A 26,770-nucleotide genomic window follows, 5' to 3' on the forward strand; every position below is an offset into this window, starting at 1 on the left:
ATTACAGAAGGGTCACGGGGAGGAGGCGAGCCAGTCAGGGTGCACTGTAGCAACAATGAAACCTACAACTTTCCTCTAGTTCTTAAATGCTTCCTTCCCCCCTTCTATCATGATCCCAATTCTACCTCATAAATCTGGCTAGGCCAGAGGACATACAGTGGTACAGATAAGAACTGGAAACACAGGGAATCCAGGGCAGACAAAACCCTCAGGACCAACAATGAGAGTAGTGATACCAGGAGGGTAAGGGGAAGGTGGGGGAGAAAGGGGGCACTGATCGCAAGGATCTACTTATAACCTTCTCCCTGGGGGACAGACAATAGAAAAGTGGGTAAAGGGAGATGTCAGAAAGTCTAAGACATGACAAAATAATAGTAACTTATAAATTATCAAGGGTTTGTGAGGGAGGGAGGGAGGTAGAGAGGGAGGGGATACAATGAGGAGCTGATACCAAGGGATCAAGTAGAAAGAAAATGTTTTGAGAATGATGATGGCAACAAATGTCCAAATGTTTTTGACACAATGGATGGATGTATGGATTGTGTTAAGAGTTGTACGAGCCCCCAGTAAAAGGATTTTTAAAAGAAACAAAACAAAACATGGATCATCTGAAAGCAGGCCAATCATCCAGAAACAATTTCTAATCATCACTGGCAGAGCTCAGTGCACCTCCAAACATCCTGTGTTAGTCCGGGTAGACTAGAGAAACAAATACTGGGAGACTCATAAGGGAGACATCGGACAGTATGAGACATGGAAATAATCATTGATAAATTATCAAGGATTCGTGAGCGATGGAGGGGAAAATGAGGAGCTGATACCAAGTGCTTAAGGAGAAAATGTTTTGAGAATGGTGATGGCAACGAATACAAAAATGTGCTTGACACAATGGATGGATGTATGGATTGTGACGAGTTATATGAGCCCCCCCAAAAAATTATTTATTAAAAAAAGAAAGAGCTTTATATACAAGAGCAATTCAATACTGAGAAAATACCCCAGCCCAGCCCAGCCCAGATCAAGTCCCTAAAGTCTTCTTCAGCCTCATGAAATACATGCAATGATGCCAGGAAGATCATAGGCCAGTGGTGGGAAGTCTTGTGGATCCAGTGGCGTTGTAAGCATCTCAGCACTGGCAGAGTCTCCATGGTGCTTCTCCAGCTCAGGGAACTAGCTTAGCTCCATGTGCCTCATCAGCTGCTGTGTCTCCCAGGGAGTAAGCAAGGGGAGAGAGTGTCTCCGCCTCCAAGGAGGAACACCGGAGTTCCCAGAATCCTCAGAAGGCCAAAGCCATACAGAGGCCTCATTGGCTGTGACCTCATTGACAGGCTAGACTCCACCCCTTCACTTTTAACCTTCTCAAATTGACAAATGGTTATGTAACTACCACTCATCTGTTGCCCTAGATATAAAAACAAGCATACCTAGGATCTACTCCACGTGTCCTGTTACTGATGAGTTTGGAAAATTCCATCAGAGGTTGCTAAACATTATACAGATAATGATATATACATACACACACACATACATGCACACCTAATAAGTAATGTATAAGCAATATTTCACTTCCAAACCAATGGTCTTGAAAAGTGGGACCACATGTACACACTCACCAGTGGTACCACCATCACCACCACAATACTCAAAAGCACAAAATCTGGGAAGAGGTTTGACTCTGGAGATATACTTGGTGTTTCATGAACAGTCATCTTGTCTCAATCCTACTCAATCCAGGGTCTCAAACTTTTTCAACTGCACAATGCACCCCCATAGATACACACACACACACACACACACACACACACACTAATCATGCACCTTGTAAACCACTCAAACAAAATAAGATCATAGACTTTCCATTGTAGTCCCAAAGGATGATTTTCATATACCCCCTTGGGGTGTTTGTTTCTACCCTAAAACCCAATGCTATAACGAAGTTAAACCTCAGTCCAGGAAACGATAGATGCCATAAATAACCTCCGTGGAAGAGATCAGATCTGATCATGGACCGTGGAGCTGTTCAGGGTAACAAGGGCAACCGTTACATAGATAAGTTTCTTCATTTCATAAACATCTGGGGATCGTTTCTAATTGCAAGGTACCTATACACGCTTGGCATGTTCACTGAGAAGGACATTCTTATATGTGGCTGGAGAATGAGGAGGAGGACATGATGCTGAGGGTTGGGCAAGGGTTTGGCATCACAAAGCCCTTTCTGCCATGCAGGGTGAGGTCTCTGTGGAGAGGAGACCGGAGGTGGAGTAGGGCTGGGGGTAGGTGGTAGGGTGGGCAAGAGAGGAGGCACTAGTGGGAGAAGCCACTGCAGGATCCCAGGATTACAGCAACAGTGCACACAGAAGCACAGGTAGAGGGTGGCAGACACGGCTCACTGGCTGTACTTTGGGGCAGAAGATCTGCTAGGCTTTACCCAGCAAAGGAGGGGTTCCTGAGGAGGCAACCCCTTGTTAAATGGAAACATGCTCAAGAGGGAAAAAAGAGCATGGGGAAAAGAGGGATCATTATCTAACTAGGGGGTGGGGGAGGGAGTAAAACACATGTTTAATGCCTCATTTTAAATGTGGCTTTCTGTTTTTTCATCTGACCCTTTGCTGTACTACATCTCTCTAACTACACTGCTCAATTCTAATAGATTCTATTCTTCCCACTCCATTTTCCCATGAACTTTCAAAAAATGTGAGTGTCCATTTTATCTCCCTAAGATCCTGCCTTATTCTGTAGCCTTCCACCACTCTCTCCTACCCACACACAAAACATATAATATGTAACGTAGTATGAGGTAGCCTGATGAAATCTGGGGGAAATGAGGAATATCATCTGTGCTTTATACATGCAGGCACCTTAAAAAGTAGTCCTGCTGATAATGTCAACACACTTAAAGAACACAACAGGAGCACTGGTGGCATAGGGGTTACCCACTGGGCTACTCACCACAAGGTCAGCAGTTCAAAACCACCAGCGCCCTCTAAGGGAGAAAGACAGGGCTTTATCCTCCAGTAAAGAGCCTCTCAGAAACTGATGGGGTCAACCTAAGTCCACATTGACTCATGGCAGTGAGTTTGGAAGAAGTATAAATATGTCAACAATTAAGAGTAGAGTGGGAAGCAAGGAGCATGGGGTGGGGGACACAAATGTCAGCATTCTCCTGTAAGATATGTCTATTCTCCTGGTGAAACAGGAATGGGAATCTTTTAACAATCAAATGCAACGCCAGAGGTACTCACTCGTCTATGCCAAGGAATTGTGGAAAATCTGACCAACTAACGGGAAGAGATCCATATGTGTGTCCATTCAAAAATTGCCCAACAAATGCAGAAATCATCAAACAGTAACATTAATATCATCCTCAAGTAAAATTTTACTGAAGATAACTCAAAAGTAGTTGCCGCAGTACATGGACAGGGAGCTATACCAATTCCGAAGAGGGCGTGGAAGGGGGTAGCAATGCTGCCATCAGCTGGAGCTTGGCTGCAAGCAAGAGAATGCAAGATGTTGACTTGGGTTTTATTGGCTATGCAAAGGATAACAATGGGAATTCCAGAACACATAATTGTGCTCATGTGGACCCTGCACATAGATCAAAAGCAGTCAGTCATCTAGACAGAATAAGGAGATACTGCATGACTGAAAAATCAAGAAAGGAAAAAAAAGAAAATCAAGAAAGGTGTGCATCAGGGTTGTACCCTTCCACCCTACTTAAACTGTGTGCTGAGCAAATCGTCTAAGAGGCTAGACTAGCTGAGGAACACGGCCACCAGGATTGGAGGAAGGCCCGTTAACAACCCAAAATATGCAAATAGCACAACCTTGCTAGCTACAAGGGAGAACTTGAAGTTCTTACTGTTTAGGATCGAAGACAGCCCTCAGTAGGAATGACAATTCAATGTCAAGAAAGCAACAAGCCTCACAACTGGTGTAACAGTCAACATCATGACAAAGAGAAAGTGTGCAGATGTCAAGGATCCATTTCCCTTGAACTCACAGCCAACATTCAAGAAGTGGAACATCACACTTCAGGCACATCTACTGATGAGGCACTTTCCAGTACTTCAAGTGCAAACATGTCATTTAAAGAGCAAGCCCCTCAAAACAAGACAGCCTGACACATTGGCTGCAGCAATGCGCTCAAATTTAACCACTGTGGGTATGGCACAGGACTGGGCTCAGGGAAGGGGCTGAACGTCACCGGATAACCTCCACATTCTGCAGATTTTGTATTCTATGCTTCTGAGAGCTCGGGCTGTCCCTGGTAATCTACTTCCAGGCAAGTAGCCACTGGAGACCCTACGATGTTCTCTGACACACATGGGTCGCCATGAGTCTAAGCAGACCCAACTGCAGTTGGTTAATGTAAGGGTTATAGCGTCTAATTTCTTCTGTAAAACTTATAGCACCTAATTGGCATGCCATGTGGCCAAAACTTAAACATTTGTTGAACTTTTATATTCTAAGATAATTAAATGCTACATTATCCTTTGGAAAACATAAGACAACTAACTGGAGCTCCTTGTCTATATCAAATACAAATATTTAACATAAAATATATATATATATTTTAATCTTAAAATCAAATCAGGATACCATTGTCTAATGTGATTACATAATCCTCAATTTCCAAACTGTTATGCAAATTGCCACAAGTTGTTACACACATGTAGCAAGCACACGAACAGATGCATTATTTTAGTATACCTGTACTTCAAAAAGCTCAATAGTGTGACAGTGAGTTTTGCATTGGGCTGCTAACTGCAAGATCGACAAGTTTAAATCCATCAAGTACTCTGACGGAGAAAGATGAAAATTTCTACTTCCTTAAAGAGTTACAGTCCTAGAAACACAGGGGCAAAGTTCTATCTTGTCCTAACCAGTCGCTTTAAGTCCGAATCATGAGTTTGAATGAGTAGTTCCAAGGCATAATTCAACCCTATTACCAGTAAAATATCCAATGATTTATCATAAAATAGTGAGCTAGCATCCTCAATACTTACCCATGCCATCCATACATATAACTGAAACTACTAAAATATGCACTGAATAAAATAAGCACCTTATGAAATTGAGTACTTCTGCTAAGTTCGTTTTCATCCCACAACACACGCACACCAAAAAACACACACCTAAATGAAATTCAGTTAGCCATTCGGTTCTATCTGCTACAGTGCTTCTTAAGAAGTTGTAAACTACCCATTTTTTTCCTCCAGGATGTTTCTTGACATATAAATTAATTTCATTTCATCTAATCCCCAGGGTCCTTGGTAGGCAGACATGTCACCCAGGGGTTGGTTCCAGTTGAGGAGCTAGAGAGACTGGGGCGTAGGCACAAGTCCTTTCTATGAAAATCACATTCTGCATAGGGTGCTCATCAAGGCCAAGTTGGGTTCAACACCTGGCAGAAGATTTTTCTAGGGTTTTAAAACTATGCATCTACATTTAATAGTCATTGGTGTTCGTGCACTATAAGCCAACATGTATGTCCTAAAATATATCAAAATCCAATACAAACACACTATGGATAGACTTCCCTCATCTATTAGATAAGGAGCCGTGGAGGTGCAATGGTTAAGGGCTTAGCTGCTAACTCAAAGGTCAGCACTTCAAATGCACAAGCTCCTCCAGAGAAAAAAGAGGTGACATTCTCCCTCCGGAGTAGAGTCTGGGAAACCGTGTGGGGAAGTTTTACTCTGTCCTACAAGGTCTCTAACAGTCAGAGGTGACACACACAACCATCCACTAGATAAACTACCATTAAAGGAAAATTTGGAACCATGTGACAGAAACCTGAATGTACCTATAATATTCAAGTCAATTACTGGTTCAAGTCTTTATTGGTTGTAAAAGATAGAAGATATAGTAATAGTTCACATGCTTTTGTCATTCCATATAAAGCAACATATGCAAGGGGCTTTGAAAAGTTTGTGGGGGAAAAAAAATCCCATTATATTTTAATTCTATTTTCCCATGATCTTCCTGAAGTCCCCTTGTACCTATGGGCACATGCCATAACATGTGAAGATAAACTGAAAAGTAGCACTAATTTTTGTTTTAATACAAACACAATGTGCCATTTGGTATACTAAAAATTTCTAGATAACCCCAAATCACCAGCTGTCAGATAAATATAAAATTTTCTGCCATGTCAATTTTTGTGATTTCGGTCCTTTGCAGAATTCTGACTGGGACAAAAGTAAATCCTGAAAATATGTCTAGCTATGTCATCTAATTTGGCTCATGTATTATTCATATAGGTAAACACTACTGTTGTCAGGCGCCCTTGAATGGATTCCTACCCACAGTGACCCCAGGCACATCCTCCCAATTGTTAGGTGTGAGCCCATTGTTGATGAGGGTCCTTTTCCTTTTCTCTGCCCCTCTACTTTACCGGGTGCGCTGGCATGTTGTCCTTTTCCGGGGACTGGTCTCTCCCGATAACATGTCCAAAGCATGTGAGACAAAGCAAGAATATGTCCTTGCTCCTAAGGAGCATTTTGCTGTCTTTCCCCCAAACCAGATCTGATCGTTCTTTTGGCAAACACCATAGTATCTGCAATAGCCTTTGCCAGCACCATCGTTCAAGTGTAATGCGAACACTGCTAAGGGCTAGATGCACATATTTATCATCACATACATTTTGTCAAAAGTAGCCTTCTAATTGAAAGATCAGGCCCACTTGATTAATGAAAAGCACATGTACACACACACAAAAGTCAATGTCGTTAAGGCAAGAGTGGTGTCGGCTCTTTTCTAGCCACCTTCAGCTTTCTTATTCAGACCTTCAGGGGATCAAGGGATACCTAGCCAAGAAACAAACTCAGAATCACCTAACTCCACATTGGAATCAAATGAAAACTGGTTATAACATCACGGTCAACCCCAAGGAGACAGTGGAGAACCAACCGGACGGAGTCTCTCAGGAGTCACACACATAGCCGTACACTTACGTTCACTGGCACTGTACTACAACAAGTTAAAAAAAATTCCTACTATGATCTAATCAAGTATTGGGAAATGTTAGACTTTGTTTTTATGCTTTTCACATTAAAAGATTGACTAATGTGTTGTGTGAGACCTTTGATTTGGGAAACGAAGTAAAATTTTTTAGAAAGTGTGCTCCAAGAGAATAGAAAAGCAGTTTCTTTTCTGGCAATAAATATACGCCATTATCAACATGAACAAAAAGAAAACTAGACCCTCAGGACGCAAGTTCGACAATGATACAACAGAACAGCCTCCAAACTGAGTTAGTCACCTTTCATTTGTTTTAGAATTTCTCTAATTCAGTGATGAGGCATTACAAAATTTGCTAGGTAAACTGCAAAATAATCTCATGTTTCTAAAAGTGCCTGTCAGATTTAAACATGGTAATTTACTTAAAGCTGAACTGGCCCCGTCAGTTCTGAGTTGGAGATACAGTAATTTTCAGTTTTTCTCTCTGTTGGTGTTTTTCTAGTCATGACGGGATGTCTAGGAAGGCAAAGTTTCTCAATAATGATTTTCCCCCTTTCCTTTTGAGGTGTTTATAAAACCAAAAACAATTATTCCTAGGTACTTAATTCCACCCTGCAGGGCATGAAGTGTGTCTCTTATCATCCAGAACACCTAGAATGCTTTCAAAGGCAACGATAATTAAGACCCATCAAAGTAAAACCAGGGTGTTTCCCAGGGAAACGAGGAGCACTATCATCTTTTGGCTACCTATTGACATATTTCTTGTCCCCTGGAAGAGCACCAAAAGCTTTGTCTTCAAACAATAGAATGTACTTTCTTAATGTAGCCTTTACTCTTCCAAGTCTCAATAGACCTCAGTTTGAAAAGTAGATTGCTAAGGGATCAAGAATAGTCAAAACAATCTTGAAAAAGAGGAACAGAAACTGGAGCACTCACAGAACTTCCTACACTAAGTTACAATTACCCAGGACAGCAAGCTACTGACGTAAGGACAGAGACCAGTGGGGAGGGATGGAAAGTCCAGGAGGAGAGACTTGCGTCTATTATGGCCAGCTGACTTTCAAGGAGGTTGCCAAGGGAAGTCAATGGGGAAAGAAGGATGGTCTTTTCCAAAAATGATGCTGGCAGCAACTGAGCATCCACATACAAAAGAATGAAGTTGGGGATGCTCCTTCCTCACACCGTATAAAAAAGGCAACTCAGATGATCAAAGAGCTTAAACTGTTAAGATTCTTAATACATTTTTGTGACTTGTATTAGACAACAATTTCTTAGGGCATCAAAGACAAAAAAAAAAAAACTGAAAAGCTGGACTTCATCAAAATGTAAAACTGTGTGTTGAAAGATAATTTATAGAATGGGACAAAATATTTGAAAACCATAAATCTGGTATGGAACTTGTATCGTACATATATAAAAACCTCTCACAACACCACCAAAAAATAAGTGAAAAATGGGCAAAGAATATTAATACAAATTTCTCAAAAAAAGAGAAGATAAACAAATGGCTAAGTGAATTACACGATGGTCAACATCATTAGCGATTAGAGAAATGCAAATCAAAACTACAGTGATAAAACTTTCATCTAAAACCACAGTATTACTGTAAAAACATAATGAGATCCTACTGCACAACCACTCTGATGGCTAAAGAAAAAGAGTTAGACAGCCCAAGTGTTGACAAAGACAGACACCCATGTGGCCATGTAACCCGGTGCAATTCTTTGGAAAACAAGTTGGCAGTTCTTCCAAAGGTTAAAGATAGAATTCTCATGTATACCAGCAATTTTAAGTTCTAGGTATACACACTCCAAGATCTACACCTAAGAGAAGCAAAAAGATAAACTTTGTACGTGAATGCTTATCGCACCATTACTCACAAGAGCCAAAAAGTTTAAAGAACTCAAATGTCCATCAACTGATCAATGGACAACTAAAAGGTTGCATAGCCATGCAATAAGATTTAGAAATAAAATAAAGGATGTACTGATCCTTTACTGTACGAATACATGATGTGGTTGAACCTTGAAAATAAAAGCCAGCCAGCCACAAAGGCTACGTATTATCTGAATCCATTTTTATAGGAAATGTCCAGGGTAAGCAAGTCTATAGGAACAGGAAGTAGATTAGCATTTGCATAAGGCAGTGGAGGGAGACTTAGAGGTACCTGTATGCTTTTTTGGGAGTGATAAAAATGCTCTCAAATAGATTGTAGACCCCAATTCTTAAAATGTAACAACAACAAAAAGCACATTGAAATGTACATTCTAAATGGGTGAATTGTTGGGTGCCATCTAGCCGGTGAAGGGTGTGGTATACAAATCTACTCCAGTAAAGCTTTTTCACGTAGAGCACAGTAGACGGTGCTCTAGGCTGCTGATCTCCAAGGTCGCGGGTTGAAGTTACCGGCTGCTCAGAGGAAGAAAGATCAGGCTTTCTGCCCCTACAGTCATTTACAGCTCTCCTCAGCCCTGTGGGATCACGACAGTGGTGGGCACCTGCATTTGAGGTTGGATGATTATAGTCCCACCACACAAAATACAAAATTTCCACTTGGAAAGAAACTCTTGACATGACTAAACTCACGTGGTTTTTCAAATGGGGAAACAGAGGCGGGCTCTCACAGGTGGGCAGACTCAAATGGGATCTGACCAGTCCCGGGCCAGACGGAACTACCACGGGACGGGTCCAGGACACTGGAGAACAGCTACTGCAGGGCCATCCTTTCTCTCTGGCTCAAACCAACGGCCTTTCGTTAGTAACCAAGTGCTTTAACTGCTGTACCACCAGGGCTCGTTATTTCCCCGTGAGCACTGACCTAGTGTATTCTATTTCTCTCAGGAAGATGGCTTAAAATCACAGCCCTTATCCTCCATTGTTCCCCTTTTCCTCTTGCCCCCCCCACATGGTATGAACATGAGGGGGGGCACCGCAGGATTAACATGCTCTTATCTAGTCTGCAGGAAGCCTAACACATCTCTGCAGATGATCAGGGAAGATTCCCCTCAATTTCATTTACCTAAAACACTCATCCAATGACCAAGAGAGTAAGACGAGGACCTAGCCGGTTGGACATGCCACGTGGGCAAAACCAAGAACAAGAAAGTCAAGGCCAGAGAAATTATTTCAACTGACAGGGACTCCATTTGTTCCAAAGGAGAATAGCGTTCCACACGGTTTGCTTGCCTGGTAACTTTTAAGGATGCAGACGGCCAGGACTTTCTTTCGTGGTGCTGCTGAGTAGGCTCAAACCACCAACCTTTCAGTTAGGAGCCCAGGTGCCAACCATTTGTGTCATCATCACCCAGGAGAGGGGGATAAAAACTGTTCATCTCTTGTCCCTGAAACAAACTTGCACAGGATACTGAGAAAAGACTATCAGAGGAAAAATTTAAAAACAATGGTTGGAAAATTTGCCTTGGCTAAAAAAAGTAAGGTTGGAAGGAAAATTACAAAACACCTTAAAAAGGATTTGATGGTATATTTAAAAAGAGATTAGAGGATCCCCAGAGAGTTTGTAAAACTGACCCCACCCATCCAGAGCAGGGAAAAAAAGCTATTTAAATGAGAAAGACATGAGTATTTTATCCATTCGTGGTTAAAAGCAATTTTCAAATTAAAACAGCTTTTAGGTAAAGGAGAGATGATAGTTTTATAATTTATAATCTTCTTGATGAAGGTTTTGAGACTCCTTAAGCAATTCCACCCATCTTCTAAGATGTTGAACAGTTTTCAACCCCCCAAGCTGCAAATGTTTACATTCATGAAGACTTTAAAACCATCCCATAGCCATCCTTTACTTCCCGTCCGTTAAGGAGGATGCGTTTCTGGAGAACCAAGTAACAGCACCAGGCTAAGCAGCTGGAGGGAAGCCCCAAAGGGGAAGCTAACCAATCAAATTACCTTTAAACACCCCATCATCCCTCCCCAGCACCCCAAACTAAACCCTCGAGTCAACTGTCACACACAGTGACCGTGCAGGACAGTGTAGGTTGTCATCCTCAGGGAAGCAGCTTGCCTGTGGAGCCGCTGGCGGGTTCCAGGTATGAACCGTTTGGGTTTGCAGCTGGGTACTTAACCACTGTGCCACCACCAGGGCTCCTAGCCCATTATCTTCACGGATGTTAGCATACACATTACACTCTCGATGAAATAGCCCATGATACCTTTTAGGGACATGTCAGATTCAAGACAGATTGTTAGAGATTCATTCCCAAACATAAACTTAGCCAGTACTTAAAAAAAAAAATCTTAATAGCCTAGTCATCAGAAATCATGCTTTTGTCCTCAAAAAGATGAACAAAAGAAAAGACTTTTCACTGCTATCAAACATCCTCAGTTTTCCCCGCAGACCAAGTTCCGATGAACACGGTGTGACTGACAGGCGCCGCACAGGCCAATCTTGGCAACTCGCACCCCCGTCTATCTCCTTGGCCCGCTAAGCAAAATTCCTTCACAACTGTGGGTCTCTTCAGTAACTCCTGCAGCGCTCATTACTGCCAGCGCCGGCCTGTTGCCGATGTTGTGCATTCATCCCCGGGATGCAGATCAACATGTGGTACATGTCCTTGACGTGCACAGAAGAGCTGCACCCCAGGGCAGCAGCACACACGACAATGGTGTCAACTCTTACTTCTTTATGGTTGCTGGGATGTAACCGAGAAATCCAATAACTGTGTCGGTGGGGCCTTTCGGTTTTTCCTTGCCATTCCAGACGGTGAAGCTGCACAGACACTAATGAAAGGTTAAATGAATAGGAATAGCTGACAAGAGGTACAATAAAGAGGGGCTTGGTAATCCACAGACACTGCGCAGAGATCCTTAGCTCAGGCAGAGAAAGGACAGCATGTCGTGGAGCCACAATATTTAAAGCAGCTTGCTATACACACAGGCTTTTGTGTCTGGGTACATGTCTGGCTTTGGACTTAAAAAAAATACTGAAAAGGAATTTCAGCATGGGGCACTTTGGCAAATGTAAGGTCATAATAAGAGAAAAATGTTTTGTGTGGGTTGTTACAACTTTGTACAAAACACACAAAAAAAGAGGGGGCTATGAACTCATGAACCACAAGTTCCAAGACAATAGGGGACATTTCGACAACTATTAAGTACTGTATCCAGAGGGCTGGGCTGCTGAGAATCCCACTGCTAAAGCAGATATGCAGTGACTCACTTAGCAGTTCCATAAACAGCAGGCCTTGTGGAAGAATTCCTAACACTCTTCTTAATAATTTTACAGCCAAACTCTAGTCTTTAGTGAACGTGACTTTGACAACCAAACTTCTCAAGCCACCTAACCCTCCCTGCAAACGCTCCCAGCAGTTACCGGAAGGAACTGGAATCTATCATGCTAGCAATTAGTGCAGGGAGGGGGGGCAAACTTTGTGTGCTTTCAAGTAGCTGCAACTACGAAGATATATATCCTCAACAGAATTCGTTATTACTGAAGTACCTTTTTTCTTCTTTTTTTAAAAATGATGTCCTGTTCACAACACCTAAGAGAAGGTTGTACTTTGGGAGGAACTGCTATCAAATAATAAAAGCAAGACTACTAAATTGGCAAGAAAAAAATACTCCAAGATGAGGGAAAAATAAGCTAAAATAAAGAAATGTGTCATTGTTATATATCTATTTTTAAGTTAAGATTTTGCTGTGCTAAAACCTCAAAAAAGGACTAATCTGTAAAGTCGTTCCTTTGCATATGCATGAGCTGGAATATAGGTTCACAACAAAGGGCCAAACCGTATTGAGAACATGTTCTAAACAAGGGAGTCTCTCTCAACATCTAAATTAAATTACCGCTGAACTCTTGAGTGTACTGGGGCTTCTAATGTGCAACAAATAATGGCTTTTATTGGCTAGCGACATAAGAGCTACTGTGCAAGAGATTTTTTTTTCAAAAGCAAAAACTGGGTAGTTTATCTCACTGCATTATATTATTTACTTAAATGGTAAAAAAGTTTGTCCAAACTAATGCTCATAAAAACTGGTATATAAATACTGAAGAGCCATTATGAGCAATGATTTGGAATGCATGCATATTTTTGGGTGGCAAAGGTAATAATACAAATGTGACATTAAACCACCAGCATTAAATGTACTACCATTTAATTCTGTTTCTTTCAATTTACTTATGGGTCCCTAATACGTCACATTTTTAAATGGTTTACTATGACTGCTTATAATGCAAACATTGTAAAAGAGTTTTCTCTTCTCTTCCGTGTACAGCTGTTGGATGTAAACCTTCCTCAAAAACCATCATTTACAGAGAGCAGATTGTCCCTGTGATGTGAAAGAAGGAATCACCAGCCTCAGTTGTCTGGCAGGAGGTCAGTTTTACTAGAACTTTTGATCGCCGGTCTACCACCACAGAACTTCTCTTTCAGGTGACCAAGCTCCAAACGGTCCTTTGCAAGACAAAACAGACATAAACGTGTGTGGTTCCACTTTTTCAAATCATCTGCAAAACAGAACCCTGGCGACCTTAACAGACCACTCGTTTCTTGTAGAAAGTTCTGTTGCTTTAGTCAGTTTTAAAACCGCACAGTACCACCTCCCAGCTAAAACCTTACGGTACCGACTCCAGTATTCATTACCTACTCTTTTAATGCAACAGTGTGATAGTCAAGGTGATTGCTTTATTTTTTAAGCTATTATGTTCAGTGAATAAAATCATGGGGCTCCCTCTAGCTCTTCAGAGAGGAGGTTACCAACCAATATCTAGCAGCAGAGGAAAGATGAGGGGTGGCATTACCCTCTAACAGGGTATGTTTTCAACTCCAGTTTCTTCTAAGATGTAGATGGTTAATGTGACCATCTGCTGAGGAATTCAGAAGGCGCTGTGCCCGACACACACAACAAGCTAAGAAACTATTCATTACTACTAACCTCCTCTACACATAAAATTTGATAATGAAACCTTACTCCCAACCTAGGTCTGCCCATCTTGTCTGAAATTATTTTTCATTGCAAAATAACCACTTGTGTGTGAAAATGCATAGAAAAGCCAACTAGTGATCTGATCTTTTCTTAAAAAAAAAAAAAAACTATACTTAAAGGCAGAATCTTAGAAATGGAACACACACAAAATCGGTGTATTAGCAGTCTAACTGGAAAACAAAAAAGCTGATGGGTCATGTGCAGAAAACATTTTCATGTGCCTTCATACTTCTCTCCACGGCGCCGTAATGGCTTTTTAAAAACTGCTCAATCTCCTCTGTAATTCGGTCTTAGATGTTTTGGGATGGGCATTATTTAGATGACTATCAATAATACAGCTGAAACATGCCCTCGATGGTCTGTCTGATGATAGTCACAAATGCCACAGAGCCGACTGGCAATCATTTCAACTAAGTGTACACGGCACCCACCGAACTGAACCCTGGTCCTCCTGATGACCATCTCTCCATCACTAAGGAGCACTGAATCTTAGCTCTCAAATTAAACGGAGAGGAAGTCACTCATTTCCAACCATCACCTCATTTGTACTCTCCCTCCATATAAGAAATCTTCTCAGGAACAACAACAAAAAAAATCACTCCCTGCCCCCTGCCACCACCCCACCCCCACCCCACTCCCACCCCTTTGGAGCCAGTATCCAATTTCTTCTTTTCTGAACAGCTGTATTATCCAACTTAAGTTGCTCTGCTAATTTCAGTCCCACAAGGACTAACTTGGAAGGCAAAAAAATACAAGGGAAGATCAATTTGCTGGGAAAGATCAAATGAGGAAACTGTGGGGACAGCACCAGGTCAGCGTGTGGAGAACTAAGCAGACCTGTTCTTCATTAACTGCAGCTCTCTGGGGATGTCACACACTACCTGTCCGTGGGCTTTATTGAACCGCCTAACCCGCCTCTCTGTTCCATTCTTCTGGGCCCAAGTGAATCATATCCTGCTGCTGACAAGTTAGCAGGGGACTGCGGCTGCAACATGAAAGTACTTTTCTTTCTTGTCTAAATCAGGCCGATTTTTGAAAAGACGACGACACAGCATTGACTCGTGACATGGCAAGATGAAACGAGAGGTCTGGGCCAGTCTTGGAGCTGTGCAGATAAAAGTAATCAAATGACACTCCTGGAATGCAAATTGGCATTCTTGACTGCAGCAATTGCACACCATGAAACATCCCTGACAGCAAGCAAGATTAGGACAAAATGTTATGTAAAGCATGAACTAAAAAACTCTCGCTTGAAAATTCAAACTGTAACACTTACATTTTAATATAGCAACAGTCAGCTCTGCTTTTGTCCACTGCTTTTTGTAAGCACATATCCCTGCCTGACAGTTGTCTCCGTGCCGCAGGTAGAAGTGGGGGGAGGGGGAGCAGGTATTAGGAATGTTCAGCTATTAATATTTTCCTAATATTTCTTTTTCTGGATCACATGATTGTTTCTTGTTCAAAGTTTCACATGCAAAACAACACTTAAGATCTCTTTTTTTTGGGGGGGGTGGGAGTGGGGGGGCGGGATTCTCAACAAGATACTCTACATAAGTTCCCAGTCAATGACAAGATGACTTCCAGCAGGTGAGGACAATCATCGTGAAGGTACTTTGGTAAAGTGATTAGCAATCTGGATTTTAAATCCTATGCTCTCTGGGATCAGAGAGAGAGAGTAGCTCTATGAACTTCATCAAGGCTGAACTGGTTAAATGAAACTGCTACAAATTAGAACATAACGCACAGATGTCAGGCTGCACAAGAGCTACTTTGGGGGCTTCCAGAAGGTGTTCCAAAGAAGTTCCACCAATCTGCACAAGGTCCCACTATAAGGCAGTTCATCTATGAATCTCAATCTCTCCCTTTCTCTCCCCCCAAACCGACAGACAGACAGACACACACACACACACACACACACACACACACACACACACTCGCTGAGTTCACACAGGGAGCCAGGATCAGAAATCCACCCTCACCTACACCTAGGGCAAGTATGTCAGTGCACAGTTAACATCTGAAATCACAAGAAGCACAACTGAGTAACAAATGGGTTTAGCCACTGTTGAAAGTGATTAGCTTGTGGGAATAAATGCAGACGTGAATGGAAACAGGCTGATGGGGAAATAAAGACACCTACAACTGGCTCTGACAACAGTTCTTGTGTAAAATGCTGCGCGAAGAAGTCTCAAGTTCCATACAGATACAGTGACTCCTGTGTTTGGACACCCCCCACCCAAAAGCAAGTTCCAGCCACCATGAAATCCATGCCTCTGCCCCCTCCCCAAAGACCACTTTCTACCACTGTACACAAGATTATTGTTTGCCGTCTTTGGCACATCAGTTTTACAACAGCTTCACTGTAGGGTAAATGGGAACCATCATAAATCGCACGCTGCTTTCAAAACCACTTTAATTTCTGTCAGCGTTACTGTAACCACAGTCCTGGGCGCATGCTTTTTTTTGGTGCCTGCATCTGACAGTGCATCGCCTACACTCCAATAGTGGCTTTGATCACTGAAACAAGAGATGTCACATTAGGGGGGCAGGGAAGGGACGTAAAATGTCATCCCGCCAGCTCCCTTTTTCTTGTGTATTCCATACTGCTGCTCCGGGCACATCACGGAGGAGACGGGCTCCCCAAGTAGGGGTAAAAACAGCAGCGCTGAGTGAAAGCACAGGGGCAGGCCGGGAGCGGCCAGTCCGTCCCATTTCTAACAAATCGCTTCCCCGAAAGCGGACAGAGCAGCTCAGCACCCGCCGAGCCGGAGCCCGCGTCCTCGCTGCAGAGAAGCCGTGGCGCGAGGACCCAGGCTGGGCTGAGGCTGGCGTGGCCAACCACCCCGCGCCCTCGCCTGCTCGGGAACTTTTCCTGTTTTAAGTGATCACTTTATAGGGCATTTCGGTTCACTTTGCTTTCCGTCTGCCCTCCTCTGCTCTGCGCCTGCCCCTGACCCCTAGATGCCACGCAGCAGCCAGTGTCTTTAAATCGGACCAACCGGCACAATTCCACCTCGGTGTTGGGCCGGGGGGAGGGGGGCTGGGGTTGGATCTCCAGAGCTGGTTTTCCGGCCCTGCGTTTTGGCACATTCTTCCTGAACCCTCCAGGAATAAGTCCTAAGGTCTTCGTTTCCAAAGGCCTGAGGGGGGAGGCCAGGGGAGGGGATCGGGTGGCGGTGCCCTCTCGGCGTGGCACCCAGCGCACCCACGCCCCGACCGAGCCGGTCCCTCGCTCGCAGGCAAGTTGTAAAAGTTCCCGTGGGTCCCGAACGCTCTGCCCTCCGCCCCGAGCCCCGGCGAGCGCCCCATCCATCCTGCACGTCCCCTCCACTCCGCGCCCGTCCCCAACACCCCGGGAGCGCCCGCCCGCCCGCCGCCGCTCCCCTGTCCGCGGACGCCCCGGGGGGAGCCACAACCCTTCCCCACCCCCCGCCGCCGCCTCCTCCCCGGAGCTCGCGTCCTCGGAAACTTGGGGCCAAGTTTAGGGAGAGATAGCGGGCGCACCGCGGGAGCCCGGCGGGGTAGGGGTTTCCCTCCAGCCGGTCCTCCTCCACCCCCCGCCCGGAACCGCTCAACTTGGAGAAAACACGGTCCCCGGCGGCGGCGCCGGGCGCAGGGTCGGGGCGCCCGAAGGCGAGACTGGGAGGGAAAGGATGGTGGCAACTTCTTACCATCTCGGCATGCTGGTTGTCAAGTGCAGCCCCCGCCTCTTGGTCTCCTCTTAGCGGCCGCGCCTGGACCAGCCCCTCGGCCGCCTCGCGCGCCTCCGTCTCGGCCTCTCCCGCCCTCCCCCTGCGGGCTCCTCCGGCGGCCGCCGCGCCGCGCCGCCTCCGCCTCTCCCCGCCCGCGCGCCCTCGCCGCGGCCCCTCTGCGCTCAGGTGACTGATTTACACCCGCGCCCGGGTCGCTCCCGCTCCCCCAGCCGGAACCCGCGGAGCCCCCGCGGCCTGCTCGGGCCCGGGAGGGGGGAAAGGGGGGCAACGGAGCGCGCCGGGAGGGGGCTGCGCGCGAGGGTGGAGACCCGCGGGGTAGGTGGCCTCGGGCGGCTCCGCCGAGCCCCCAAGTTTCTTCTCCGGGCAGAACTGGCTCGACTACAATGTTGCTTCCCTTTTGCAAAATAAAAGTAGGTTCGTTTGGGGGCGTGGGGGCGATTGTTTCGTGTGTCCTGGGATATTTCTTTTTTTCAGGGAGTTGGAGGGGGGGTGTCCGTCTATTTCGCCCTCCCGCGGCTCTTTCCCCCCCGGGCTGTGTTGCTCTTTGCGCGGCTGGAAAAACAACTTCGGGGCCCCCGGGGGGTGCGGGCGTGAATGGAGGGGGGGGGGTGTTTGACCGCCGGCGCCCAGTTGTCAAAAAATACGAATAAGCCTGAGGGAAGGGAGCGGAGACGGCGGCCGAGCGGCAGGAAAGGGCGCGAACTTTCTTCCCCCGCCGCTAACCGCCGCGCCTCTCCTTTTCGGGCGCTCGCCCCGTCGCCGTCCCCTTTGCCCAGTTCCTTCTCGCCTGCCCGCCGCCGCCGCCCTCTTCCCCTTTTCCTCCTCCCCCGCTGCGGCCGGGCCGCCCGCGCGCCCCGCTCAGCCGCGACCCCCCGCGCGCGGCCCCGGGGACGCCGAGCCGGGCCCCCAACGCGCCGGGGAAATGGGCAGAAGTTGGGCGCAGCTGGGGCAGAGGCGGCGGCGGCGCGCGTGGTGCGGGCCCACGGGCCGGCTGGCGGCCAGGGCTTCCTTCCCCTTCCCGGCTCGGGGCCTCGGGGCCGCAGACGGGGGGGGGGCGGGGGCGGGCCGCCGGGCTCGCGGGGGCAGACCCTGCACATCTGTGGGTGACACTCAGCCGCCCTGCCCCGGAGACGCGAAAACGCCGGCTGGGCGCGCGCGCGCCGCAGCTGGAGGACTTTTCTGCAACGCAGGCACTGCTCGCACCCGGCCGCAAACATGGGGGGGTGAAGGTGGGGGGGCACAGCGGCCAAATCCTCCGCCGCCGCCCACACACCCGGGCCCCAAACCTCCCCGCGTCGCGCCCGTGCAGCGGCGCTTGGGCCAACTTGGGGCTCGCCCGCCGCTGGAGGACGGCACGGGCTCAAGCCCAGCGCCTGACCGCTTGGCAAGCGGGAAGTCCGCGAAGCCTCGCCTCGCAGGACAAGGGGCCTGGGGGCCAGTTCCTACGAACCCGAGGAAACCAGCCCTCCTTCCTCCCTTCCCGGAAGTGGCTGCAAGGGAGACCGCTAGGTTGGAGGGGAGAGGGCTGGAGTGTGCTGAGCACAGGTAGCCCTGAAATGGCTCGGGTTTCTTTTCTTCTCCGCGCTGCCCGAGATGCGCGGAAATGGCGACGTTCCCAACCGTGAATGCTCAGGTTTTCCCAGCAGGCACGGACTAGCAAGAGGCCAGGGCCCAAGTAGCCGCAGCTGTTCCGACGAGGTGATTTAGGCTCATTATTCTCGCGAACCCAGCGTCTCACGGTGGGGCCGCCGCAGCTGTAGCGCAGAGTACTGACCGGGCCCCAATTCCTGACCGCTCTAGGCCCTGCTTTTCAGCACTTCAAGTCACTTCTGCGTTTGTGGGTTCTGTGCATCACCTTGAATGGACAGTTTTGTCTGCTGAACACTTACATTATCTATAGTAAATAAACACCTTAGCGTCCTAGCCACGTGGCTCGCGCCGAGTCACCACCGTGGCATAAATTCGAGCCCAGCCTGGCTCTCTAATGACCACCCATTTCAATGCATGTTATCGAAAAAGGCTCATCTTTAACTTACAGACTTTCAGTGATTTGATGAAGGTGGGGAGCATGTGCCCCCATTCTCTAAACACCACTGTAACATCATCCTATGGTTTGTAGAAACTGAGTACACCAGGGATAATGACCACCAAATGTGCCTCCCAAGCAACCGAAGAGCATCGCATCGCGAGGATTCCCCAGAGATGAGCCAAGTTCCAATGTGTTTTCCTGCATGGTGAAGCGAAGGAGAAAAGCTGGTTGCTAATTTCAGAGTCATTACCCACACAAATCCATTCACACACTTACCGCTTTGGACAAGTGACAGACCAGCGATTGCCAAACCATTGTATTCTCACTGCATTTATGGCTATGCACCTACGCTGGCCAACACGCACTAGTTACTCCACATCAAGCATCCTGTAATTTACGTTCCCCCGATGGGTTCCAGATCGCTCTGCTTTTGATGTTAGCGTACAAACAATTTATGGGAGGCAAGACGTGTCTACTTGGGGTTCTGGACATGCCTTTCTGGAGAGCCATCCTTATAAAGATAGCGAATGTGTTGGGTAGAATTCTTGGAGAGGTGGAAGAGTTATCCAAAGCCAAGTCCAGCATGTAAGAATGCCTTCCTTCCCCATGGTTATGTCCACCAATTGGAGCATACCTCCTTTTTTTTAAAGTTCTGTTGGCATATCATTCACATTTCCACATGGTCAGCAGTTCGAAACCACTAGCAGCTCTATGGGAGAAAGCCTAGGCTCTACTCCTGTCAAAAGTTCAGTATCTAAAACCCACAGGGTGGGAAGGGGGTGCACTTTGAGTCCCCATTGACTCAGTGGCCATAAGTTCACTTTTGGATTTTATTGGCAGATCATAGAATTCAATAGTTCAATCATATTAAAAAGCGTACAAGCATCCCCACAAGCAATTGAGAACATTTTTCTTCTGTCTTGTACTCATTGTTAATAACATCGCATTTACCCCACAACCTCTCCTGCCATTGATCCTGTTACTCTAGAGATTTTTCCTCAGCACCTTAATGATCTTCACCTGCTGTTTGAGGTACATCTAGAATCACTCCTGAGGAGTTCACGCTGCTGTTGTAGGTTGCAGCCACGTCAGTTCCGACTCAGTGTGTGTGCAGAGTAAAAGCTGCGACTTCTGAGAAGCAGATTGTCAGGCCTTTCTTCCCAGTGCCTCTGGGTGAGTTCAATCTGCCCATAGTCTTTTTGCCCATGGTCAAGCTTTTCTGCACTATCCACCAGCTCTACCTGCCTCTTGAAAATTTTTTTCATTCAAAAAAAACTTTCCCATTCCCCCACTGACTATATTAACTGGCTGTCCTTCTGTTCCTTTAACTTGCCGGGCTTCTTGCTGCTCTTTAACTCTGAGCTTCTTTCAACCTAGAATAGTCTCTCTTGTTTTCCAATGGTTCCTTGTTATTGTTTTTGTCTAAGCTCTTCTGAGGAGACTTCAAGTAAATAGCTCTTTGCCCACCTTCCCTGCAATCTTGTCTCCCATGACATTATTTACTCTGTGTTAGATACTCATATCTAATACAGTCTTACATGTTGATATGCTTGGGTTGATTTTTTTTTTGCCTCAACTCCAATGCAATCATCATGAGAGCTAGGACTATAACCAACATGTTTGCATGTTGAGCTGAAAAGAAGCTCTTCTGAATGCTGCTTGAACTACTGTGTAAATGCCAAATAAATGTGAAAATCATCACGCTTTTGACCTGATGGCCCTAAGGGCAAACTGACTCCCTAAAATATGAGGGGTAAGGTTTGGGGGGTATAAAAGACTATTGATCAACTGCTAATGATTCTCAAATCAGAGGACCTGGGAACTCCAAGTCGAACCTGACTCATAACCACTCTATAGAGCTGGGTAAAGTACCCCTGTCCCTGTGGGTTTCCAAGATTGTAACTCTTTTCAGGAATAGAAAGCCTCATCTTTCTCCCACAGAGCAGGTGGTGATTTTGTGGTTAGCAGGGGTCCCTAAAACTCTTTTTAGGAGGTCTGGGTGCCCTGTGACCTTTGTGAGGTCAGTGTACTTTGTGAGTCACCAAGGGTTCCCAGACCTCCTAAAGTTGAGCCTTGGGTTGCAATGTTGACAGATGCAATATTGAATGATGCAGGAAGCATCAAAAGAAATGGAAAGAAGACACCAAATCACTGTACCCGAACAGTTGACAGTCCACCAGTTCAGAAGGTATGATGGATATGAGCAAGAGCCAATGGTGCTGAAGGAAGAAGTTTAAGCTGCACTGAAAGAGTTAGCCAACAATAAGGCTCCTGGAATTGATGCAGTGCCAATCGAAATGTTTCACGGGACTGATAAAGGACTGGATTGCTCACTGGTCTATGCCAAGAAATGTGGATGACAGCTACTTGGCCAACTGACTGAAAGAGATTCATATTTGTGCCCATTCCAAAGCAGGGGGACCCAGAGAATGCTCAAATTATAGAACAATGTCATTGATACCATATGGAAGTAAAATTTTGCTTAAGATCATCCAACAGAGGTTGCAGCAGCACATTGACAAGGAGCTGCCAGAGATTCAAGCTGGCTTCAGAAGAGGACTTGGCATAAGGGCTATCATTGCTGATGGCAGATGGATCTTAGCTGAAAGCAAAGAATACCAGAAAGATGTTTTCCTGTGTTTCGTGGACTATGCCAAGGCACTTGACTATGGGGGACATAAGAAACTATGGATAGTCTTAAGAAGACTGGGAATGAATTCCAGAATATTTTATTGTGCTCATGTGAAACTTGTCCATGGAACGAGAGGTAGTTGTGGGGACAGAAAAAGTGATCCTGCATGGTTTAAAATTAGGAAAGGTGGGTGTTGTCAGGGATCCATCCTCTTGCCATACATGTTCGATCTGTATGCTGAGCAAATCATCAGAGACGCTAGATTATAAGAAGAATGTGGCATCAGGATTGGAGGAAGATTTAATAACAACATTCAATATGCAGATGAGACAACCTTACTGAAAGGGAGGAGGAATTGAAGCACTTGCTGATGGTCAAGGATTGCAACCTTCAGTAAAAAGCCCCAAATCCTCAGAACTGGACCAATAGGTAACATCATGACAAATGGAAAAAGCTTGAAGTTGTCAAGGATTTTGTCTTGCTTGGATCCATAATCAATGCTCATAGAAACAGCAGTTAGGAGATCAAAAAACGCATTCCATTGGGTAAATCTGTTGTAAAACCTCTTTAGATTATTGAAAAGGAAGAATGTTACTTTGAGGCCTAAGGTGTGCCTGATCCAAGCCATGATATTTTAATTGCCTGACAGGCATGTGAAAGTTGGACATTGAATAAGGATGGCCTAAGAATTGATGTGTTTTAATTGTGGTGCTGGCGAGGACTGCTGAAAGGACAAACCAAACTCTTGGAAGAAGTATGTCCAGAGTGCTCCTTAGAGGCAATGATGATGAGACATCATCCCATATGCTTTGGACAGTTGTCAGGAGAGATCAGTCCCTAGAGAAGGACATCATGCTTGGTAAGGGAGAGGGATAGCGCAAGAGTGGAAAGTCCCTTAGGAAATTGACTGTCACGGTGGCTGCAAAAATGAGTTTAGACATACGAACAATTGTGAGGACCGGGCAGTGTGTCATTCTGTTGTGCATGGGGTTGCAATGGGTCAGAACCAATTTATTGACACCTAAGCACAACCACCACAACAACATGAGGCCCAAAGCTGTCAGCACAGTGCATTCATCCGTGTAACGTTATCCAAAGACAGGGCGATGTGTATGTGATTTTGCTTCCTGCCATGTGATAAGACAAGTGAGGTGTGAGCTTTCAAGTGTCACTTTAAGAATGATTATTAAATAATTTAGCCTAGATGTTATAAAATTTTAATCCTTTAAAAATTTTGGAATTTTGTTAATGATTCCTTCTTTTAAATAAAAATTTTAAGGGCTTTATCAGATCATCCTCACAGATACTTGTTATTGATATATGTAATCTTATTGGAGTATATTGGTTCATAGTGAAGAAGCCCTGGTGGTACAGTAGTTATTTGTTGGGCTACAGATCTCATGGTCAGCAGTTCAAAAGCATTAGCTGCTCCTTGGGAGAAAGCTGAGGCTGGAATCTCAGCCTCATAGACCCACAGGGACAGTTCTACTCTCTCCTAGAGGGTTACTATGGGTCATAGTCAATTCTATGGCAGTACGGTTGGCTTTTTTTTCTAATTGATTCATAATACTAATATACTATGTGCTTGTTATGATTATTTTTAAGAGAAAACCTGAAATATTTAGTCTTGCTCTGGTACAAAAACTGAAGTGCTATTTATGATTATGGCCACTCATATTTGAAAACACAAAGTTTTAAGAATACAGGAGAAAACATGATTTTGAGGGTTCCCAGCAATTCTAGTTTCTTATTCTGAAGTTCCAAAGATATCTGTCAGGAATATGGAAATACCCTGTGTTTCCCATATCATATGTAAATTTTTTCTACTTTGAGGCATTGCAAAACTCTGCCTTGTTTTGATGTTATCAGATATTTCATGGATGAGTGCAGTAATTGTCCTGACCCAGTTCTCTTTGATTCCAAGATACATTGGGTATCGTTACTCTTTATTTCAAAAACGCCTCCTTCTGATGATTTCTTTCACACTCTTCTATTTTGGCTCCTCCTAGCCTTCATCCCACGGCCCTGGTGGTGTAGTGGTTATGTGTTGGGCTGTAATCCGTATGGTCGGCAGTTAGAAGCCATCAGCAGGACCTTGGGGGGAAAAGACTGGGTTCTCTACTCCTAGACACAGTGACAGCCCTGGAAACACACAGAGTCATTATGAGTCAGCACTGACTCGATGGCAATGAGTGAGAGCCTTCATCCCATCTTCCAACATCTATCTCCCGCCCCTCCCAAAGGTCAAAGCTGACTATTTTTCTCTTTTTTCTTTACTGTGGTTTTCTTTGCCATCTGAGCCATCCCAGCTGGATCTCTAAACCATCCCGAGATCTCTATGTCCATTTTAATTCCCCCTGTGTGAATGGATCTTAGTCACTGAATGTTCAAGGATGCCTCATGAGACATCAGTGGTCCTTCCAGATTCTCTCCCCAGCTTTCTTTTTGTCTGTCAGGAGAATGCATTCAGTCAAGGGCACGACATGGCATCAATCTTGGGATCGTTAGCTAAATCACAAGTGTCCCTCAGTTTTTTCTTCATGTTCATCTACCCCCACTTGGTCCACATCCACACGCTCGTAATCACTATTGTGGGTTAACGACAGCAACAACTTTCTCTTTTTTCTCCTTTGGGCTGCTTCCCATCCTTCTAATCCACTTGCTGCCTGACTAAAGCTTTTTCAATTCTGATTTTTCATTTATCTCTACCTTGCTGTCGTAGCCAAATAAGTAAACCTTACTTCTCACCGTATTGCTGTCTTGTCCAGCCCAGTTATAGTGTCTGATTTTCCAGGCTCACCTCTATCTCCCCCCATGCCTAGTGTAGCTCCTGATAGCTAGTGGACGCGAATGGAATGAAAGAATAGCCTCTCTTCTCTCTGCACCAATTTCCCCAGCACAGGCCTGCCCCTCTAGTCTGAATTCTCCACAAATGAGGCAGGATTATTTCTACTTTTCTCTCTCTCTCCTTCTCTTGATTCCTATTTACTTCTTCTCTGTTCCAAATTTCTGTCCCTGCTTCCCAAAGTGATTTGAAGTTGGGATGCACTGAATGGTAGTGAATATACATCTATGGGGCTTCATAAAAGTCATGAGAAAATTCTTTTTTTTTTCTTTACATGAAGTGTGAGTTCATTCCTGAACAATGCCAGTCCCAGCTACTCTAAGAACCTCAAGTTGTACGTGAACAAAACATAAATACGAACACTGAAACATTCATCTATTAAGTCAAACAGGTGTTACTTTGGGACTTAGCAGGGAATCTCACTACTATTCCACTTTGTAAACTACGCCTTACATCTCATTAGTTTCTCTAGTCACTTTTTTGTTTTCAAGAATTTGTTAAAATTTCCACGGACTCTTTGAAGCACTCCCTTTTGGATGGCAAGCCCTATATTTGCCCTTTTCACCTAAACGCAGGCAGGTAAGCATGTAAGCACAGGTTGTACCCAAATGTCCCACCTAGCCCAGAAGGGCACCTGATCTTTCAAGTAAGCGATCAGAATCCTTCCTCAATTCTTGTGTCTGTTTTCCATGGGTCTCCTATCTCTCCCCAGACTTCCTACAACATTTTTAGCCTGGTCCTTTGATTCTGTCACCTATGTACAAGCTGTCCTGCATCTGTGGTGGTTTTGTGTTTCTGTCTTCCTCCTTACGGAAAAAGGATGCTCTTGAGGGCAGAGGCCTTGATGGTCTCCCTCCTCTCTCGGCTACCCTGGGTCAAGTGACAGATACATAAGCCAAGAAAGCTTTGTGTGGAAATAATTTCTAAAACCCAAGTTCTCACTCCTGCGATAGGATATTGTTTCAGCAGCAAAATGGCATACTTCCTTGGAAGTTAAAAGTCCTGCCATCACAGAGTCTAGCATTGTGTGTACTCAAGCAAGTTTTTTTTCTTCCGGTTGTCCCAGATGACCACTGCAGCCAGGACACTTTCTATTTGCTGTGCCTTCACTGTGTGCCGATTGAGGTAGTCGCTTGCTGCTTCATCCAGGTCAGGGGCCAGCTTCTCACTTTGGAGAAAGGGGCTCTGGGGCTCTGTGACAGCTCCTTTCTTCTGAATTGTGTGCATGATTGGACCACACAGCCCCCCTTAGAGTGTTCTTCTTAGCCCGGTGTTCTCTGCATTTGTATAGCAAGAAAGTGTGTGTCTTCTCTAGACATCACACACTTCATGCTCCATCGTATATAAATATGTAGCCCTGCCTTGAGACTGCATAGAAAATGTAGGTGATTAAATATTAGGGCCTTGTTCCTGGCCTTAACCTGGAACCCAGAAAGCAGAAGCCACTTCTATGTTGCGTTATAACAATGAAGAAATTCATTATTTTGTTGGCCCGATGCTATTCTTTTCTACGGACCCAGGGTTCAGTTTGCCTGCCTAAAACAATGTACGTATGTTCAGTGTGGGGAGCCTCTCCCCAAGTCACCAGCCAAAGTGAAATCCTCAAGGTTTGGATTTGTAACTAAGTGAAACGCACAGGAAATAATCTG

General features: G+C 45.3%; 1 protein-coding gene across 9 annotated transcripts in view; it reads right to left on the minus strand.

The window, feature by feature from the left end:
• BNC2 (basonuclin zinc finger protein 2) overlaps window positions 1–17,779 on the minus strand; it is a 460,115-nt gene extending 442,336 nt beyond the window's left edge. For 7 of the 9 annotated variants that reach the window (XM_075559949.1, XM_075559947.1, XM_075559946.1 and 4 more), the window contains exon 1: window positions 17,574–17,725. In XM_075559949.1, the coding sequence (XP_075416064.1) occupies window positions 17,574–17,576 (3 nt within the window). In that variant the 5' untranslated portion in view covers window positions 17,577–17,725. Of the gene's footprint in view, window positions 1–17,573 lie in introns of all 9 variants that reach the window. The other 2 variants (XM_075559954.1, XM_075559953.1) reach the window with 2 other exon arrangements.
• Window positions 17,780–26,770: the final 8,991 nt, after the last annotated feature.

Source organism: Tenrec ecaudatus, chromosome 10 (genome assembly GCF_050624435.1).
Source record: "Tenrec ecaudatus isolate mTenEca1 chromosome 10, mTenEca1.hap1, whole genome shotgun sequence".
Classification (NCBI taxonomy): domain Eukaryota; kingdom Metazoa; phylum Chordata; class Mammalia; order Afrosoricida; family Tenrecidae; genus Tenrec; species Tenrec ecaudatus.